We start from the raw sequence: 22,576 nt of genomic DNA on the forward strand, positions 1-22,576 counted from the left end.
GATCTCCCATGCACAGCTGTCACATCTGGAGATGGTGACAGCTGTGCATGGCTGCTGTAAGCTCACACTGCCGGGAACACGTCCGCTCCCGGCACCGGGAGCCACTGACTGAGGTCACCGGAGTGCATTCAGGCAGCGCAGCTCCGGAGACCTCCTTTACGGCAGTGCTGTACCGTGGGAATTTCTCACGATACAGCAGGGCCGTAAAGCAGCTAACCAGAGCAGCGCTGCCTGAACTCCGGTGAACCCGCTTATGCAATGACGGGGCTGCTTTACGGCCCCGTCATTCTAGCGGCGGCAGCGGTTCAGAGCGGTCACATTCTATGTGGCTGCTCTGAACTGGAGATCATCATGGGACACTCGTGGACTACTACGGAGGGGTAAGGATAAGGTTGTGGTTTATTATTTTATATTTTATTACAGGAGATCGATGGCTTCGGGGAATTAGGTGTCTAGGTGAGTATAGGTGTAGTTTTTTATTTTTTACTTTATTTTAGGTGGCGATCGGCGGGGACAGGTAATGTATGAACTAATTTATTGTAGGTAACCACTGGCCACCAATGACATGTATTTAACATTTATTGGGGCACAGTAGGGCAATTTAAATAGCAGGATCAGACTGATGGGAACTACTGCTCCCATCGAGCTGATCCTGCTGGCACGAGTGGACGGGGGACAGACATAGGCCGATGGGAGTAGTAGTGTCACATCGGCCTATGTCTGCCTGCACGCACAGACACCCGCACAGACACCCGCACAAACATCGCACAGACACCCCGCACACAGACACCCCGCACACAGACACCCCGCACACAGACACCCCGCACAGACACCCCGCACACACACTAATCATGACCGGTCTGATGGTCTGTGAGGTGTGGCTGACCTGTGCGGTCGTGGGAAAGTTCATGTGAGTTCATGCAGTCAAGCATGAACTCACATGAACCCTCTGAGGGCACCGCGGCTACTTCAAATGAACAGCTGATCGGCATCACCTGATACCTCAGCTGTTCATTTGAAATAACCGGCGGGAAAGCGCAGCACAGAACGGGAAAGCCGGCGGTGAAGTCTTTTCACTGCCGGCTTCCCCGCCCGGGTCCTTCGCTCCTTGGTGCTGCGCTCCCTGCCCGGTCCTAACTTACGATCGGGATGGGAGGTGGCGAGGGGAGCGGAGGATCGGGGTGGGAGGCTGTGGGGAAGCAGTATGGGGCTGTGTGATTGTTTAAAAGCCGGCGGCTTTTTACCGCGCGCCGGCTTTTAAACAATCAGGAGAATTCTCCCCCGCTGGGATGGCATTCTGATGACAGGCTGGATCGCGCTGCCATCCAGCTTGTCATCCTTCACAGACACTGCAGAGCGCAGGCATTATGGGAACTTCCGATTCCGGTATTCGATATTGTAAAAGTATCGGAATTAAGTATCGGAATTCCGATACTGCGAATATCGGCCGATACCCGATATTACAGTATCGGAATGCTCAACACTAGTCAGAAGCTAAATTACATTTAAAGCGTACCTAGCATTTCATCCAAACCAAGAGAATAAGCATGGTCTTGCTGTCCTTATTCAGCAAGACAAGTTAAAACTTTTTTTAGTACAGATACAAGTCTAATATGTCCATGAACTTTCCTGTTTTTCATGTTCTTTAACTTGTCATCAATTCTAGTCATTTTCCATGACAATAGGTACTGGGACTTCCCTTTACTCACTTTCCAGCCCATATTGCTCTTGCCCCAAAATGAAAGCCTGCCCCTGTTAAGCCTGTATGCAGTTAGGCAGACAAGGGCAAATTGCAACCCCACACTCTTATTGTATATGACACATGTTTAAAACATTAAAAACTGCAATACTCACCTTCCCCAGGATCAGTGCTGCCTCTCTGGCAATGCACTATTCTTTGTTTATAGGATTCAGTGGTGACGTCACAACTACAGTGAACTTGACCGCTGCAGCTAATCACTGAGCTCAGTGGTGATGCCCATGTAGCCACTGAGCTTAGTGTTTGGTTGCAGTGGTTATGGGCGGTTTGGTCATGATGTCACCGCTGCAGCCTGTAACTAAAGAAAAGAGTATCAGTGGGGAGGCAGCGCTGGACATGGGGAGTGTGACATGGGGAGCGTGAGTATCAGTGTGCTTATTGAGCAAGCCTTTAGATGAAAAAAATATATTTTTAGATAACCGGGTTGAACAGTAACTTCTATTCTTTTTCTCTGCAAGAGATCTAATTGGCATACACAGGAGAACTACAAATATTATATTGAACAGTTTGTGTCTTCACTACTCATCTCTGCCTCTGGAAATTAGATATTACATGTGCAGCGTCCATTCTTAGCAGTCAATTGCAATGCAAAACCTATTAATTAATTTTTGGGGGCAACTAAAATACTAATAGTCCAAGAAAAGTAAAGTTGATCAGCACATCCAAAAAATAGATAAAATCTTCAAATTTTATTCCATAAGTATCAAACAATTAAAATCCACATGCTGATGATAGAAAAAACGCGTTTCTGGCTCTGTGTGCGCCCTTAGTTGTAGAGGATCATGATGACGCGTTTCTGTCTCTGTTTGCGCCCTTAGTTATAGAGAATCATGATGCCAAAAACGTGTCAGTGTTTTTTCTGTCATCAGCATGTAGATTTTAATTGTTTTATACTTATGGAATAAAATTTGAAGATTCTATCTATTTTTGGATGTGCCGAGCAACTTTATTTTTCTTGGACTATTTTTCTGACGGTCGGTAGTATTTGAAACGGCAGACATTGCATACAAAGGACAGATTTGGTCATTCACTGCACGGTGAGAGATTTATTCATTCCTTTTTTAAAATACTAATAGTATACAAGGAAATGAACAAATGTTTTGGCGTATGCGAAAAATTCCTCAGTGTGGATGATAACATGCAAATCTGCCAAAATTTGGATTCAGAATTTTACTTAATTTTGTCCAGAAACTTTTCCTTATAAACGTACAGTGAAAAAAAAAATCTTCACCTTACCGCCCACATGTTCCTGCTGCCAAAGACCCCAAGTTAGGTCCTTTGTGCGGCTCCCTCTGGCTTCTTCTCTCCTTCTGTACCATTCACAATGTCCTCTTTCTCCATCTTCACTTTGAGTCGGTGCTTCTAGCAGTGATGTCACAACGCGCACGTATGCATAAAAGATCGAACAGGTGGCAGGATATGGTAAGTGGCGAGATTAGTGTTCTTTTCTTTTTCATGCCTATCCCCGCCCTCTTCAAATCAGCAAAATGGCAGATGAATTTGGAAAATTTTCATTGGGAGAATCCAATTTTTTTGAAAAATTCACAGCAATGTTAATTTGCTTTGAGCCAATTACCTCATCTCTAATGTCCACGCTTACTATTGACAGGGTCCACTGTACACCAATGGATCAATCAAAAGTGAAGGAAGCTCTCTTTGATTAGAGATACTGATCTATGGGAGTTAGTTAACTCCTGTTTGAGCAGGGAGGTACTTTTTGTACCATAATCTTCTACTAGGTAAGAAGGTGGCTTGAACATCTCACAATTCTTCATGGCACTCCCACTAATGATAAACTGATGCATTCACCCACCACCGTGGCCCCAGCAGTACATGCCAGTAGAGTGCTGGGTGGGGCTGGGTAAGCATCGTAGCCACCAGTATTGGAGCTCGACCAACTGCTGGACATCTGCCTGTTCTGCCTGTTATCTAGGTGATTGACTTACCATTTTCAATTGCAGAAAGTATATAATACATTTTTAATGAAAACTATTTAGTAGATTGATTGATTTTATGTTTAGGAAGCAATTTAACAAATAGAAAAAAATTCTGTGCAAAGATGTACATAACCTTTAAATAACTTTGAACATACTTAATATGTCTTTTCTCCTCGGATGTAAAACTCAAGCTGGCAATAATATTAGTTATTTAATACACAAAGCTAATGAGAAAAACTATATTTAAGCTCCTGTTCACTTTCTCAGTGGAAATATAAGTACTGCCTGAGTATAAAATGTATAATTTTCCTATAAAGAAACCTTGATAGCAATCTGCTTTTCATAGTACAAATTACAAAAGGGAAACATTTCTGCATTAAAGAAGATAGATTTAAGTTAAGCTTTCCTGAAGAGCTTAGTGTATCCTTATCGGCTAATTCTTTTTTTCAGGACAAGGTTTTGAAAATCTGTTATAACCATTTAATAGAAAGTGTTAGAGACTTTGCAATCAGAGTTGTATAATAGGCTTCCCTTATGAGAAGATATAGTGCAGGCTGAAAAGCCTATCAATAGAGAAATATGCAATCCATCTTCCTTTTTATCTCGTAAATGCTGGGCCCGGATGTCTTCTATACATTGTAGTTTTCTTACTGATATAAAAATACCCTAGAATCATTCTGTATTATTATACATGGATTATTTATAACAAATATTATTTTTAGTACACTACACCATAAAAATAGGAATAGTACTTCAGATGTATGTTCTGCAGCTGTTTGTTACCATCCTTTACTTGCCTTAGAAAAAGTATAGAGAAGTAAAAGTTGGGGAAATATACTAATACATTTATCAACACTACATTATTATCATAATTACTAAAAATAATAATAATAGATACTATTTAAAAAAAAAATACAGAAATAAGCTAATCATAAAACGTATATAAAAATTTAAGGAACCCTAAAATGCTATGTTGCGAAGTAGCTACACAGATTCACGACTAGAAATGAACATACGGCAACAACGTGCACCATAGTCTTGGATTGTACAGTTGCTAAATTGGACAATTATACAGGTATTCAAAAACTAAAATGTGAATTTCCTTTTAATAGTAAAAAAAATGGAGCTTGTGCATCTCAATATGCATGATTTACATTTACATAATTATACTTTCTGTGACACACAAGTCTTGGATACAGAATTTGGTTTTAGTAGCAAAATTAGCACTGAGGGGTTTAGTTTTACCCTTCCTTATCCGCAGTATTGCAGTGTGTGTAGAAGAATACAAAAAAAAAACATGCTATAAATTGGAATTATATCAGAGTACATCACAGATCAATTCACAGTCCCTCTGAGTGACTATACAGGTACATCACTTCCTTACCGTATATCACGTGAATCTTTGGATTAGGATCCATAGACTGAGACTACCACTTCCATTTTCAGTCTGCTTCATCAGTGCTGAAGTAGTACACCACAATCACACTAGTCCTTTTTCTACTCTTACGCTGTGTGCTCTTTACAAACAAAAATGGTACTCCTTGGCTAGCCCCTATCTTTTATACTGCCTGTGATAGTCACCTTGATTGGCTTCGCTAGACCATGTGATGTGATAACTGCAAGGCATTATGGGGAAGTCCATGCAGCAGAGCATAATGCTATTAGCCTGTTTGGTGAGTCTTCATTGGAGTGTGAAATGCTACCAGACCTTTTTTTTAGTTTGACAATCCTCGTAAATCGAATTGCAGAATTTCTGAATTTTGCATTGAACTGTGAATTTCCGGAAATTCGACTTGAACTCAATCCTTCACAGATTGATCCACTCATTTCTACTTTTGATGAATGCTAAGTGTTCCACTAGTCACTGGGTACTAACCATGAATGTTCTTTTATCACATTGCACCAGAAGCTGACTGCTTCATTGCAAACCAGATGCCGAACAACGAAAATACTAAAAAAACAAGAACTAAATCTGTATGTACTGCCAACCACCTGGAGTCAAAACACCATGGATTTATATAACTTTTTTGCTTAGTGAGAGATCTCACAAAGTATGGTCAGCTTTAGACACATCCTGCAAGGACATTTGAACAGTTGACTGGAAATAAACTTTAGGACTTTTCAAGCCATTGTGAGCATTGCTGAAGGCTGGCAAACTGCTAAGTGTGTATCGTCTTCCTATGTGAGAGCACATTCACAGAAAATTGCATATTTTTGCATACCAGATGCTCACAACATTAATGAGTTTAAAATATGCTAATATTAATCACATGAATTACAGTAGACTTCAAACATGCTTGTGTGAAGATATTGTATTCTGTATTCATTAACCATCTATATTCTGTATGTGTCACTTAATATTTCCATGTTTCCAAACTTTGACAGTCAAGGAAGAGCGGCACAAAATGCATAGCATGATGCACCAATTTTTATTTTACACTAAGCCACTTACCTAACCTTGCTGATTCCTTTATATGTTGAACAGATATATTGATACACAGATATACTAATACTAGTGAAGCCTATCAGTGGTTCCACACATGCCTTCATGGCCTCAACTGTGCCCTCCACAAATTATAGAGCCCCAACAGCCACCCACACAGTATAAAGTCCCCCACAGTTTGTTCACCCAATGTCATGCCCCACAATATAGTGCCCCCACAGCCACCTTTACACAATATATACCCAAAGCCATCCACACATTATAATGCTCCCAAAGCTCTCCCCAAAGTGTAACGTCCATAGAGCCCTCCCCACAGAATGCCTATACAACCACCTCAACATAGTATGATGCCCCCACAGACACCCACACAGTATGATGCCACATAGCCATCCACACAGTATTATGCCCCTACAGACATCCATACAGTATGATTCCTACACATCACAGCCACCCACACAGTATAATGCCCCCCACAGCCACCCACAAAGAATGAGGCCTTCATTATCCTCACAGTGCAATGCTACCACAACCTCCCACACAGTATGATGTCCCTACAGTCCCCCAACACAGCAGGATGCCTGCCACAGCTACCCACACTGTTAAGAAGTACAAGTTCATAGTGACCAAATAGTGATGTGTGAACGTGGCAATATGGAGAGACCCATATGCAAGCACAGCAATCTTTAGGGTCAGCCTTTGATTATATTACTACCTGTGCAGAACTGTCTTTTAGATGAGAAAGAGCAGGAGTGCTTTGTTTCAAATACTGTTTAGGAGACCCATTGTACTAAAGAACCCATAGGTGTATATAGTGCCTTACTATTCCAGTCCATTAGTTTGATTTCATAGCAATTCAAAGGAAGAAAAATTGTGGCATATTCAATCACATGCCCTTATAAAGAGTTAAAGCATATGGACACCTTCAGGGGCATATTGGACAGAAATTAATTTTTGCAACTGAGTTTCGTTAACAGTGCTGCACCATTTGCCTTTTATACCCTATGTGTTGCATTATATTTTGCTGGCTACAGAGTGAGTTAACTAAGTATAAGTGTTGAGCGAACGTGCTCAGATAATGTGCTATCCAAACATGCTCAGTCTTATCCGAGTATTTTCGGCGTGCTCCGCTAATATGTTTGCCTTCCTGTGGCTGCATGTTTTCCGGCGGTAGACAGATGCAACACATGCGGAGTTTGCCTGTTTGTTGGCCAATCCTCGCATGTGTTCCGTAGGTCTACCACATGCAGCCGCAGGGAGGCAAATATATTAGCTGAGCACGCCGGAAATACTCCGATAAGACTGAGCATGCTCGGATAACACGTTATCCAAGCATGTTCGCTCAACAATAATAAGTAGTATCAATCAGTGAGCTAATACTGACAGCAGACTTTCTAACTCTTACTTTTGCCTTAGTTTTTAGATCCTCTCAGCTCATTTATGACCACACGAAAGTTTTAATGTTTCATAGTTTTTAAGGTTGAAAAGAAGACATACTGTAAGTCCATCGAGATCAACCTAAAGCCTAATATCCAGAAGAGGCAAAAAAAAAACATGAGGCAGATGCTAATTGCCCCATGTTAAAGGAAAAATTCTTTCTCGATTCAACATACAGCAAACAGACTAGTTCCATGGATCACAGAATATGGTTGCCACAACTTGTAATATTATGTCTATATCTATAGTCATAAATTAGATGAGAGGAGCTCAGAAGATGAGAGGTAAAAGATATAAACTCTCCCGTCAAAATAAAAACACTGACGATTTCTCAGCCGATTGAAACAAACGGGGAAAAATTGTTCATGAAACCCAACTACAACAATTATTTTTTAGCCCAAAATATATGAACATAATAATAAAACAAAACAAAAAAACAACAATTGTCCATATTAAAGATGAGAGAATCAATAATAGAACAGTCAATTTCACTATCAATTTCTCTCAAAATTCAGATTTTTTTTAGGATTCAATTTGCGTGAATCTAGCAAGATGTTGGTCAGTCTGTTAGTGTTTTTCAAGGTTCAGAGGGCCAGAAAGGTGTTAAAAATGCAGCAATCTATTATACTCACCTCTCTTTGGCTTTTGTTGCCTGGTCCTCTGACTGCCCCAGGTGATCACATTGGGCAGGACGCACATTATTGGTGTGATTAAGGGGCATCAAATCTCCCACGAGATTAAATGGGGAGTAACACACATCATTACATCAACATGTAAATTTTAATTTTTCTAGGGGAAATTTTCTCCTACATGTGGTATGTGCCAGCCTTAGTTCTGTAGCGGCATTGAATAGCTACATGTTCAGTTCATGCATTGCTGTGGATTTCCTCATATTTATGCTGAATATTTATGTTTTGCCATTTAAGTCAAGTGGAAAAGAAATAAACAAAAATGCTGTTGGCAAAATGTGTATGAAATGGAATTATTTTTGCAGTGACTTATACTACAAAATTCACTGTGGAAATATGCCAAAAGTGCCAAATGTTAACTTACTCAAGTATTGTGTAGATGACCTTATTGTATGTACATGCTCTGTCCGTATGTGAAATGGATCGCACACAGAGAGCACACGGAACCATTGTGCAAGTGAACATGGCCAATTTTCCACACCGACCAATGATCTATGTGGGAAAAAATTGCCACATACACTATTCTGTTTCAATTTATAGACCAAGCTAGGGCATGTAAATAGTAGGCAGTTTCTGCATTCATCCACTATGCAGATATGACTTACCCAAGAGTTTTAGTACAGCAGTAGGCATCCTGCCTTTTTTTTTAAATGGAATATGTTACTAGATTTTTACCAGTTCTCTGAATGCTGAGCTCTGTATAACCCCGCCCACACCACTGATTGGCAGCTTTCTGTGTATAGGCAGAAAGCTGCCAATCAGTTGTGGAGGCGGGGCTATACTGAGCTCATGAATATGGAGGACTACATAGCAGCAAGTGTACTACTCCTCAAGTCACACTTTCCTGCTGATAAAACAGTGATTTTATCAAAACTACAGCTAGAAGCCCAGTAAGTGACATATCACTGGAATAAAGATCTCTGTCTGTACATCATGCTGCTCTCAGATTAGGTGGCAAAACGCCGATGATCGATTTTCTTTAATGACAAACAGAAAATGGCATCATTCAGTATCCACATACAGCCACGGCCGAAAGTGTTGGCACCCTTGAAATTGTTCCAGAAAATGATGGCACCTTTGAAATTGTTCTCCTAGAAAATTATTGCAATTACATATGTTTTTTTATACACATGATTATTTCCTTTGTGTGTATTGGAACAAAGCAAAAAAACTGTGTAAAAAGGCAAATTGGACATAGTTTCACACTAAACCCCAAAAATGGGCCGGACAAAATTATTGGCACCCTCAACTTAATATTTGGTTGCACACCTTTTGGAATAAATAACTGCAATCAATCGCTTCCTATAACCATCAACAAGATTCTTACAGCTCTCAACTGGAATTTTGGATCACTCTACTTTTGCAAACTACTTCATGTCTTTCATATTTGAACGTGCCTTCTCCCAACTGCAATTTTAAGATCTCTCCACAGGTGTTCAATTCGATTTTGATCTGGACTCATCGCTGACCATTTTAGAACTCTCCAGTGCTTTGTTTCCATCCATTTCTGGGTGCTTCTTGACGTATGTTTGGGGTCATTGTCCTTCTGGAAGACTCCTGACCTAGGACATAAACCCAGCTTTCTGACACTGGGCACTACATTGCAACCAAAAATCCTTTGGTAATCTTCAGATTTCATGATGCCTCACACACAGTCAAGGCACACAGTGCCAGAGGCAGCAAACCCCAAAGCATCTTTGAACATCCACCATATTTGACTGTAGATACTGTGTTCTTTTCTTTGTAGGCCTCATTCTGTTTTTGGTGAACAGTAGAATGATGTGCTTTACCAAAAAGCACTATCTTGGTCTCATCTGTCCACAAGATGCTTTAATAGAAGGATTTTGGCTTACTCATGTACATTTTGACAAACTAAAGTCTAGATTTTTTATGTCTCTATATCAGCAGTTGGGTCCTCCTAGGTCTCCTGCCATAGCGTTTAATTTCATTCAAATGTCGATGGATAGTTAATACTGACACTGATGCACCCCGACACGACAGCTTGAATTTCTTTAGAATTTGATTGGGGCTGCTTATCCACCATCCGGACTATTCTGTGTTGCAACCTTCTCATCAATTTTTCTCTGCCGTCCATGTCCAGGGAGATTAGCTAAAGTGCCATGGGTTGTAAACTTCTTGATTATGTTGCAGACCATGGACAAAGGAACACCAAGATCTCTGGAGATGGACTTGTAACCTTGAGATTGTTGACATTTTCAACAATTTTTGTTCTAAAGTCCTCAGACAGCTCTCTTCTCCTCTTTCTGTTCTCCGTGCTTAGTGTGGCACAGACAGACACACAATGCAAAGGTTGAGTCAACTTCTCCCCTTTTATCTGGTTTCAGGTGTGATTTTCATATTGCCCATGCCTGTTACTTGTCACAGGTGAGTTTGAACGAGCATCACATGCTTGAAACAAAGTGGTTTGCCCACATATTTGGAGAGGTGCCAACAATTTTATCCTGCACATTTTTGGGGGTTTAGTGTGAAATTATGTCCAATTTACTTTTTTTTCATTTTTTTTGTGTTGTTCCAATACACACAAAGAAAATAAACATGTGTATAACAAAATTGTGTAATTGCAATAATTTTCTGGGACAAATACTTTATTTTCTGGCAAAATTTTAAGGGTGCCAACACTTTCAGCCATGACTATCATACTCAATCCTTAACAAATATGTCCTACTGTGTTAATGCTGAATATTTTGGCATGCAGTGCATAAATAATATGGGCTCTTGTACATAATTTGTGTATAGTAAATGTACACTGAGCTTTATAATCTATGAAATGTACTGTACGTATATTTGTACTTTATTACATAGGATTATAATATTGTCTCTGCAGAAGCTACAAATAGATAGATAGCATAATTGCCAAATCTTTTGGATTCCCCAATACTCGTGGGCTGAATGGTGGAGGTGTCTATATAATATGGGGGAACTAGCAAAGGGTCCCTAAGCTATTTAATAACTATTATTTATCCTTTGGACAGGTGATAACTGTCTATTTTGAGAAAACTCCTTTAACCCCTTAACGATGAATGCCGTAGATGTATGCCGCTTGTAGAAAGCAGATGAATGGAGCGGGCTCAGGATTTGATGACTGAGTTATTCAGACATAGTCTCCGTGATTGGAGTGGAGCTCTGCCCGCAACTGTTAACTTGTGAAATAATGCTGTCATTCTCAGACAGCAGTACTTACAGTGCATGGCCCGGAGGGCCCTTCTGTTCTAACCACCCATTTGCCCCACCAGTGGCTTGTCATGACAGCCAAGGGCCTGCTGAAGACCCCTGTGCTTGTTATAATGATGCCTGTCATGACCTTGATTTGTGTAATATACAGTTATACTATAGTATTGCTTTATATGGTATAAATGATCAGACAATTGCAGGTTTAAGTCCAATAGGGGAACTGTAAAACAGTAAAAAGTAACAAAAAAAGTCTTAACAAAGAAATATAAAAATGTAATTCACTTCCTTCTTGATTAAAATATAAAATTAACTTAAGTAGTAAAAACTGTAACCAGAAAAAAAAAGGAAAATGACAAAATTGCATTTCTGTGGTCGTCACAACTTTGCCATAACAAATGATTAAAAAGTCATATATACCCCAAAATGGTATCAATAAAAACATCAGATAGCTTTGCAGAAAAAAAAACCACTTAAAAAATTGTGAATATTTCTAGGCAATTTTTACTGAACAATGAACACCATAAAAAAATGCAAAAAATTGTGTTTTTTTTGTAATTTCGCCTCTTGGAATTTTTCCCTGTACATTTTCCAGGACATTATATGGTAAAATTAATGGTGTCATTCAGAAGTACAACTAGTCCCCCAAAAAAACAGGCCCTCGTGACAATGTGGACGGAAAAAAAAAGAAAAAAGGAAAAGCACAAACATGAAAAATAGAAAAGAATAAAAATTGCCTGGTCTTTAAGAGGGTAATAATAGTATGTGACTTGCTGCATTACTTTTAGTACTAATGTTTATTTTCCATCCTTATTATTCTTATTAACAGTGTTTTCACTGAGACCATAGAAGACCTTTATAATTAAGAATAATGAGATTCTTCTCTTTTGCATTAGGCAGAAACCATTATGACAAGGCATGAGAGTTGTTTCTAGAGATCTAAGACACTGGTAAGTCTATGTTCTGTAGATCTGTATGGTTGCTTGTAAGAAACGGGCAATAATCCTATCACTATCAGTGGAAAAATAATACATCATCAGTGATCAGTCTCTCCTACAGCAGCTAACTTGTTTATCTCACAGAGGGTAGAAATAATTTAATGACTCTGCTCCTAAATTATCCCCCTAGATAGAATCTCTATGGATTCTCCTGCTATGCAACCCAAGAAATTAAAAGTTATTTTAATTCAATCTCTAAAATTAATTAGCATAGCTTTATGAACGCATAGGAAATATGTAAATTAACCTTATAAAAGAGACCTTGTAAGGGATTTATCTGTTTTATTTATAGCTCTTATACTAATGTCTGATAATATTAGGATCAAGACTCGCGCAATATCAAATTAATGTTTATTTTTTTCTCAATTATGCTTTCTTCCATTAAATGTACTGTATTGTAGGCGGTAGGAATTTATTAGTACAAAACATTTGATGATCATTCCCAAAACATATAGTCATCTGCATTTAAACAACCTTCTTTTCAAAGCCGTTTCATAGCATTTTCACCTTTACATATGGTTTATTATAGACGGAACTGAGAAAGTGCAGGAATAAACATTTCCGACTCGACTCATTATTTTTCTTTTTTTGTCACTTATTTTTTTGTCTTGTGGTATTTACTGAGGTTTATTGCGCCAAATTCATCAAAATGGCTCACGTGGTTCATGAATTTTGTACAAAGTCAAAAATAGGCTTTTTTCCTGTCACTAACCATTTTTGCTAATTTTTGGGAAAAAAGTCTCAAAAGATGGTACCGGTATATTGCTTGAAGTGCATAAAATCACATCTGGGGGAATTGAAGTAGATTTGTGCCAAATTTTGTCCAAAAAAAACAGGCAAACACATATAAAATAGAATTCAAAAAGGCAAAAAAGAATGTTGAATTCGATACAAACGAAAAAAGGCGCAAAAACACAAAACTAGATAAAAAACAGGAGCAACGGCATTGATGAATCAGGGGCGTATTAGTAACAGAGTGGATGATGATGGTATTTTGATTCAATGGGACGTGTTGAGACTCCCAGTGAAAAATTAATCATATGATCGCCTGACCCAAAAGGGTTTGCAAAAAAAAAAAATGTTATTTTCTCCTGGGCCTGTTAACCCCTACAAAAGATCATTTTTTTAAGTTACTTTTGGTTGTTTAGAGAATGTTGTGCTTTTGCTCTTTGTGTTTCAGGGTTTTCATTTTAATACCTTCTAGTTTTTTCCACAGGATAGGGGATAAATTTGTAATTGATGGGGATCCAATTGCTTTCAACCCCACAATTTACAAGATTAGGGATCCCATATGAATAGAGCTGTAGTGTGCATGCATGACCAATGGCGTAAAGCATCTATGTAATACATGGACCCACATAAATGGGAACTCCCATTCTCTATGTTGTCCATAAGACCTAACTGGGCATATGGAGAGGAGAGTTCATCCTTAGAAAAACCTTTTAATGTAAAATATTCTTGAATGACAATGAATGCTATATAGTCAATGAACAGTCTCAGTTTTTGAGTAATTATCTAAATGTTTTCCTACAAGGTATGAAAGTCAGAATGTTACGCCACTTGGATATCATTCCAGCTCTATGGAAAGTAAATGTCATAAGAAGAGCAAATCTTTGGAAATTTGAATTCTACACATTTACCAAATTTTCCCAGTAATTCAAAAGTTTCCAATTTCCCCTGAAAAAGATGTATGACACTATTCTCTTTTGCTCACACACTAATATTCCTCGCTGTTGTATTGTCCAACACTAAATGTACAGTTCCCTCAGGGCTTCATGGCTTTCTTTCCCTATCTCTATGGCTATTGATACTTATGGAATAAAATTTGAAGATTTTATTTATTTTTTGGTTGTGCCCATCAACTTTACTTTTCCTGAACTACCTCTATGTCTAAACTGTGACGGCCTCTCACTATGCAGATTCACCCCATAATGGCTGCTGCATTCTCTGCCTCTGCTTTTATATAGGCTATCATAGTCCCTCTTGCTTGGCTGTACTATAGTATGTGATGTGATAGCTGCATTATGAGGAGGACCAATCGGCCACACCTGAGTTATTTTGATCCCTCTTTGGCTGGTGCAGTCTTTTGCAATGGTTAAACTGGCTATGGCCATTTTAGGCGATACATCCAAAATGAATTGCAAATTGTTTGAATATGCCAGTTTCAGCAAATTCCTAAAAATTCAACATGAATTCCATTTACATCAAATTGATTTGCTCATCTCTAGTCATAAAAATTCCATGTTAATGGTTCTTGTACAATGCAGAAAGCAAAAGATATCATTCAAATGTAGCCATTAGCATAGATGGACAAAATTGATGTTGCGTCTACATTGCCGCGATCAGCATTTCATTTCCTTTATTATTTGAAAACAAATATGTTCTAGCAGTAATTACAGCTTACATAGATGGTTTCATAGTAATGGAGACAAGAACAAGAATATGAATTCACTTGCTTAGTCCTAGGCATTTCCTTCATATTATGCAGCAGAAGTCTACTGGGGAGCGATAGCAGCCTCAGGAGGATTATTCTCAGTCCAATGAACACAGCTTTGATGGAACCTAATTTTTTGGCTTGGAAAACCGCCCCATGTAGTGTGTATGACTATAAAACAGCTAATGCATGGTAAAGCTAATAATATAGTTCACGGACTACTGATTTTGCAAGGGAACAAAGAATACAGTTGCTTTATTAACATTTAACAATTCTGTAGTTTTCAACAAATCAGTTAAACCTTAGTGAGGCATAGTATATGGCGCTATCATTGGAGTATTATAATAGGTAGGAGCAAAGCCATAGTACATATGTGGCAGTACTCATGTTCTGCATCTACTGATCCTGAATACTGGGATATTGTTATCCTATAGAGCTATGCACATCAATAGTAACCCGGCGACTCTGATGAACGGTGATGTCAGTGACGTTACTGCTCTTCACAGTTGCCGGGAGCGCAGCGTAATGTATGTGGCTGCTTGCTCATACCTATGGAGCTTTAGAACGAGGCTCCATAGGTTTTGGATGATGGATTAGGGGAACGTCGTGCGAAGCGCTGGACTGCGTTGGACCTCTTCGGGAACTTTTTTTTTATAATAAATTGGTGAATGAGGTACAGTGTCTTGTTTTTATTTTTCTCTTTTTATGTTTTTCAGGTTTCCATTTTTTATAAATTGGTGAACCAGAGAAACAGTCAGGAAGTGATTTTTTTTAAAATAAAGTATTTTTGTGCTTGTTTGTGTGTTTTTTTTTCTTTTCAGTACTGGGTTAGTAATAAGGGTGTCTGATAGACACCTCTCCATTACTTACACTAGGCCTTGATGTCAGCTATGTTTTTGGACAATTCACAGCTGAGATCAACCTCAACTACCATTACCCCGTTTGCCAATGCACCAGGGCATCAGGAAGATACGAGGCAAAGTGCCAGAATTGGCGCATCTAATGTGATGCGCCATTTCTAGGGAGGCTGTGGGCTGGTATTTTTAGGCTGGGAAGGGCCCAATAACCATAGACCTTCTCAGCCTAATAATATCTGCTCTCAGCTGTCTGCTTTACCTTTACTGGCTATTAAAAAATATGGGAGACCCCACATAATTTTTTTTTTCATCTATTTATTTATTAGGTTCAGAGCTGTAACATTACATCAACTTACAAGGCACTAAAAGGTGCCATTTTTATAATGTGTCCTGGTGTTGTCAAATTAGATGTGTATCTATCTATCTATTTATCTATAAATGGTCTTTGCAAAGTTTGCAAACCTTTTACACATAAAAATCATTATTTTCTGCAAAGTATTTTATTCCAGTAAGTGCATAAGGAAAGCACACGGACTCCACACGGATGACGCACACGTACACACGGATGGTGCACGGAAACGCAACACTGATAATACCGGTACTGTTTTTTCCAGTAACGGTATCATCAAGATGTGTGAAGGGGGCCTTACCCCATGAGTAAGAAATGAAAGTACAGTGGAGTCATAGTCTGTGTCTTCTTATTTCTGTATGTACTAAATACAGCTAACATTTACCTTATCAGACCATATGGATGTAAACAGGGAAAGTCCCCTCACTTGGCTCCACTGTCTATGAGTCGAAATAGAGAGTTCTTACTTAGAAAGACCCTAGTTCTGGTATTTTTGAACCATCCATATATTCAATGAAGGGCCACCATGTAATGGTACAGTTCCCTCACAGTATCTGCTGCAGACAAAATGCTTATTGGCCGGGACTTTCATACTAATGGCCTATCCTTAGTATAAGTCATCAATATTTGATCAGTAGGGGTGCAACACCCGGCACCTCTGCCAATCAGCTGTTCCAAATGCCAGATGTTCTGAGTTGAGGAGCGGCACAGCTCCATCAATGGAATAGTGGCCGCGACCGAGTACTACACATCTGTCCCCTATTCAAATCAATGGGAGGTGGATATGCAGTACCTAGCCACTGCCACTATACAGCTGACTCAACTGTGCAGCTCTGAAATTCAGCACATTTGTCTGCGGCCAGCACCGGGAACAGCTGATTGTCAAGGGGGTCGTGTGTCACACCCCCACTGATCAGATATTGATGACCTATTTTAAGGACAGTCCATCAATATAAAAGTCCCGAACAACTGATTTAAGATGACTGAACGCAAACTTGTCTTACCTCCCCTACTTCCTCTGACTTCCAGCTCAAGAAGTTAACTTTTTAATCTTTATATATATTTTTTTTCTTCCTTGTTGATATATATTTATAATGTTAAAATAACAAAGTGAAAGTAATAAAAGAAATAAAACCCTTTCAAAAATATATTTAAAAATTTTAAAAAAATTATTCTTCCCAAGAAATGAAAATATTGCAAAAAATCTCTATCCCATTCAGACTGTCACTAAATATTCTGTGATATACTGCACATATTTAGCATAATGAGATTTTTTTCATATATAATAAATGTGATACCAAATTTGCAAAATAGCGATGTTTCCTCCAATCATCATTGTCAGAAGAAATCATTAAAACAGAAACTGAATTTACAGTTCTGCATCAGATTTGATACTTTCACCTACCTGCTTTTCTCCACTTGGTCTTCTGTAACTTAGAAGTAGCTCCACAGCTCCCACCACTTCCTTCCTTATTGCATACAAAAGAGCATCTCCCACATAGACACTGTGGCTGAGCAAAAGCTCCATGATCTCTAAGTTTTCGTTCTCTATGGCTATGAGAAGAGCGCTCCGGCCAAGTGGATCCATGCAATTCATGTTGATGTTGTAGTAGATTTCGGCTTCCTCCAAGGCATGCTTGACGCTGGCATAATCTCCCTTTTCCACAGCAATGAGGTAGGCCTTTTCCTCCAGTGACAACTCTGCCTCTGTCCGGACAATCTGTAGTGGAATCCGATCTCTGTAGGGTGAGTAATTCACCTTTTTGTAGTAGAGCTGGGCCATTGTTCATAGTGACATTACAACCTGTAATAGGAGAAAATGAAAGATCCTTGTAATATCAATAGACTAATAATATGTTACATGATTAAGGCGCTTTTTCACTAAGAGATATGTATAGTCCCCAGCACTGACTGACAGCAGCTCAGCATTCGGGCCGGCTATCAGTCAGTTCAGGCGGCCTTAATGTTGTTCAAATTTCCTTCAAAATTCCATATATTGTATCATATGGAATCATTTCTGTCACATAATTATATATTGTAACACAAAATGACTTTTTGTGGCACATACTGGTATGTTGTATATTGTATAAAAACTATGTATGGTATAAAAATGGTAACTTCTGTATTTGCCAATACTTTAGATTAATCAAAATAGGAGTCCATTTTTGAAGATTGTAAAGTGAAATGAGAGGAGAAATGGAGAATGTCATATAAAGAAAGGGATGCATCCTTGATATTTAGGTGCAAATAGTCATTTATACAGTCTATGAATTTTGGATCACGATAGTATGATCAATCATGTATATTAAGTATATTTCCTCCAATAATAAGCCTTGTAATGTGTACATGGCAAGAAACATAACATAATGGGTAAAACCAGTGAGCTGTCTCAAGATCTTCGCAACATTATTATTCCAAAACAAACTGATGCCATTGGTTACCAAAGAATTTCTAAACTACTAAAGATTCCAGTGAGCGCTGTTGGGACCATAATCTGGAAGTGGAACGAACAAGTGAAAATTTCACCATAATCTGGCCACTACCAGGTGCTTTCTGCTAGATTTCAGACAGAGAAGGGAAAAGAATTATTAGAAGAGTTGTCCAAAAACCAAAGATGACTTGTGAAGAGCTATAGATAGATCTGAAATTAGCAGGTACAATTGTTTCAAGGAAAATAATCAGTAATGCACTCAACCTCATTGGCCTGTATGCGCGCTCACCACACAAGACTCCATTGCTAAACAAAAAGCATGTTAAGGAGCTTTTAAAGTTTGCTCAACAACATTTAGACAAGGCTGTGAAATACTGGGAGAATATAGTTTGGTCAGATGAGACCAAAATTTAACTCTTTGGATGCCATTATACACACCATGTTTGTAGGCCAAAAGGCATTGCATATTACCCCAAAACCACCATACCAACAGTGAAGTTTGGAGGTGGGAACATCATGGTGAGGGGCTGTTTTTCATCATGCACCACTGGAAAACTTCATATAATTGAAGGAAGGATGAATGGACAAATGTACCGAGACATTCTTAATATAAATCTGCCATCTACCAGAATGATGAAGATGAAATTAGGGTGGACATTTCAGCAAGACAATGATACAAACACACAGCCAAGGAAGCTCTCAATTGGTTTCAGAGAAAGAAAATAAAGTTGCTAGAATGGCCGAGCCAATCACCTGACCTGAATCCAATAGAAAATGTATGGAAGGAACGAAAGCTCAGAGTTCATAGAAGGAGCCCACGGGACCTTCAGGATGTGAGGAGTGTTTGTGTGGAAGAATGGGCCAAAATCACACCTGAGCAAGCATGCAACTAGTTTCTCCATACAGGAGGCGTCTTGAAGCTGTGATCATCACCAACAATTTCAGTATTTCAGTAAGTGTGTTCAAAACTTTTGCCCTGTGTCATTTCTCATTATTAGTAATATTACACATAACTTAATTTATGGACATCTATGGTTTCATTTCTTTGCTTGTGTGGATTGGATGGGTTGTTACCGACATCTGGTGAGATTTTCATGTCGATAGCACCTTTAGAAATATATTTACTTAGAAAATTGGTGACGTGTTCAATACTTATGTCATCTGCTGTATACAAATTCTATAGAATTAGATAACATTAGCCTTAAAGTGGGTGTCCACTTTTGTTTCCAATTTTACATTTTTTTACTTAAATATATGTATTATGGATTCAGGGCCTGTACATATAATTGGCCAGGTAACAATCTGCAAATCAATCATTTGCAGGCTTGTATTTGCTAGCTCTAGATTTTATTTCTCTTCTTGCATGAAGACTGCGGCCATTTGCAGAAAGTATGGTATTAAGAAAATTTTTGCCATTGTTTTTAGTCTAATGAGAGCACATTTTAGTTACACATGTGATAAGGAATGCTAAGTATTCGGTAGAGATTAAATACATGGGTTATTTCTTGCGCTAAAACTGGATAAAGCATAATGAAAAAAGATCATATCAATTCAACACATCTAGAATTAAAACGTTTTGTCACAAGTAAATACAAAAATTATTAAAGCGTGACTTGTAAAGTCATACTAACGACAACTCCATAAAATAGTATTCATACAACTCCTACATCCCTAAGAGATGGGAAAAGTTTAATTTTCATATTTTCCCATCTCTTAATTATCATCTCTTTAATAAAATCACATTACAGGGATGACTGGAAGATATGGACATACAGTAATGCATCAAACTAATTTGGACTGTGTGGTTTTCTTTTGCCTCCCACCATCAAATAAAAAAAAAATCTGTACCTTCTCTCACCCACTTCGCCTTAATTCTTGTTCAGACAAGTTTATTATACTGACGTGTGTTGTCAAAGTAATAATCGGACAGTGCTCTGACCAATGTGATTCAGTATGGCTGTTCAGATGACAGTTGCATGCACTCTTCTGCATTTTGGATGAGACTTGCCTATATAGGTGTAAAAAAAATTGAATCCCATATGGTTCATCTGTTTAGCACCCGATTTTTATGGATACATTGCTACTATTAATTTAGGAAACTATATTTGAACATGCATATTTTAATATGTAGATGTATAAATACGATTGTAAAGTAGACGTAAAATACGAACACAGGATACCACTTGGATGACCATACTGATAAAAATATTCGTCATTGTTTTTGTGCTTTTTATGCAGAATTTTCAATTTTTTCAGTAATGTCTGCAGCAAATTTTTACATACCTCAATGCTATGAATGGTTTCTACCTTATGCCATTAACCCCACACATGCAAGGAGACAACTATGAACAAGGATTGACATTTCCCCATTTAGTCTCCAGTCTAGGTCAGGCTGCACTCTTTGCTTTGCCATGAAAAGAGGGACAGAGGATTCCTGAAAGATTGAAGGTCCTAAAATTAGGGCTATCAGATATTTTTAGATGTACTGCGGATATTCCATAAATTAATTAGTCAGAAAACACATGAAACCTGAACATAAATTAGGGAATTCATTTTGAAGGATTTTGTGGAGTATCTCGGGGGGTTCAAGTTTTCAGGCTGCTAGGTTAGAAACAAGTTGTGAGGTTATGTTATGTGTAGCCATAAAATGAAGGAAGGTAAAATAGTCCTGAGTGAATATTAATATCCAACATATTAAGCAGAGAAGGGGATGATAGGAATTGTATTTTTAGAGGCAGCATTAGCAGTATGAATGCTGGAGATAGTCTAGCTCCAAATGACTGCACTCTAGCATCCAATTATAAACATTCAATCCCATTTGGATGTTGCCAGCTGTTCTTTCCTTTTCTTATTTATGAGACTGTAGCGTTGGCCTTGATGTGCTTCCAAAGCTAATTAGCAATACAAGGTATGCTGGCAGATCGTACTGTTACCTAAGTGTGCAGTGCTGGCCACCAGCCCGGTTGGAACTTTAGCTCTAGCTTTCTCTGGTCAACAAGTAGATGTAATGATGAGCTTACATGGACATTTTACAAAGCATAACATTATTTTGGAAAACAGCCCATTTTTTTATTCCATTCTCATATCTTGGCAATTGCTGGAGAGCAGGATGATAATCAGTGTTTCCAATGAGACAGTTAGTCTTCCTTATAAATACGCTGTACGGCGTGGGAGTCATTTATTGTACACACCGACTACCATGAATGATGGAGAAGACTGTAATGCATTAATAGAAGTGTCTCTCAAGTGCAATCCTCAAGGACCTCAGTCAAGAAGACAAATGTCAGATTGGTTTCTTGTACAGTGCGAGGAAATCCTTTGTAAACTATACTCTTTATGATGAATTGATGATTGCAAGCATTGAGTTCAATTTTGGGTCAGGTATATGGATGAAGGTGTAAATACATCATCGTCAATAATATAATCATAAACTAGTCTTAATCCTTTTCTTAAAATCATCGAAAAGGAGAATCAAAAGTAGTGGACAGTTGTTCCCTTCAAAACACTCAATGAAAGGTTTGGCTATAACCTTTGTGCGTCAATATATAGAGCATATTTTACACCTGGGTACATGGCCGTAGTATAGATAACTGCCTAAAAACAGAACTTCAGTATAAACACTGTATGAAGATTCCTCACCATTTTTCTAACAAAAATATCTATCCCTCTATTTTTATTAGCAAAAAGAGGACCTATCCTTCAAGACCTGCAAGTGTGGCTGATTTATTAAAGAATAACTGTTTTAATTTTTTTTCAATAAATCAATAGTACATGTGAAAATAGGAAATCTTCTATTATATCATATTAGAGAAATCTGCTTCTTTGTCCTCTTGGACTGATCATTCATTCTCAAAATTCTCAATTCATAGATAAAATCTGTCTTCGGTGAATACAAATTTTCCCATTACTGAGATAGGAGATGACAGTGGGTGCTCATAAAGTTCTATGGAGAGCTGTAACTGTTGTTTCAGGAGAACTTGCAGTAGAATCTCTGTATCTGCCTCTAGTTCCTACCTTCTTCATAGAATTTTTAAAGAACAAACTGCCATCTCCTAT

At 38.4% G+C, this 22,576-nt stretch overlaps 1 protein-coding gene across 3 annotated transcripts in view; it reads right to left on the bottom strand.

Moving 5' to 3' along the window:
- TRPC5 (transient receptor potential cation channel subfamily C member 5) overlaps positions 1 to 22,576 on the bottom strand; it is a 538,378-nt gene that overhangs the window by 313,140 nt on the left and 202,662 nt on the right. For all 3 annotated transcript variants that reach the window (XM_073641140.1, XM_073641141.1, XM_073641139.1), the window contains one exon: positions 17,495 to 17,893. In XM_073641140.1, the coding sequence (XP_073497241.1) occupies positions 17,495 to 17,872 (378 nt within the window). In that variant the 5' untranslated portion in view covers positions 17,873 to 17,893. The remainder of the gene's footprint in view (positions 1 to 17,494; positions 17,894 to 22,576) is intronic.

The sequence above is a fragment of the Phyllobates terribilis genome, unplaced genomic scaffold, assembly GCF_046119375.1.
Source record: "Phyllobates terribilis strain yellow unplaced genomic scaffold, ASM4611937v1 Scaffold_7__3_contigs__length_470593459, whole genome shotgun sequence".
NCBI classification, from domain to species: domain Eukaryota; kingdom Metazoa; phylum Chordata; class Amphibia; order Anura; family Dendrobatidae; genus Phyllobates; species Phyllobates terribilis.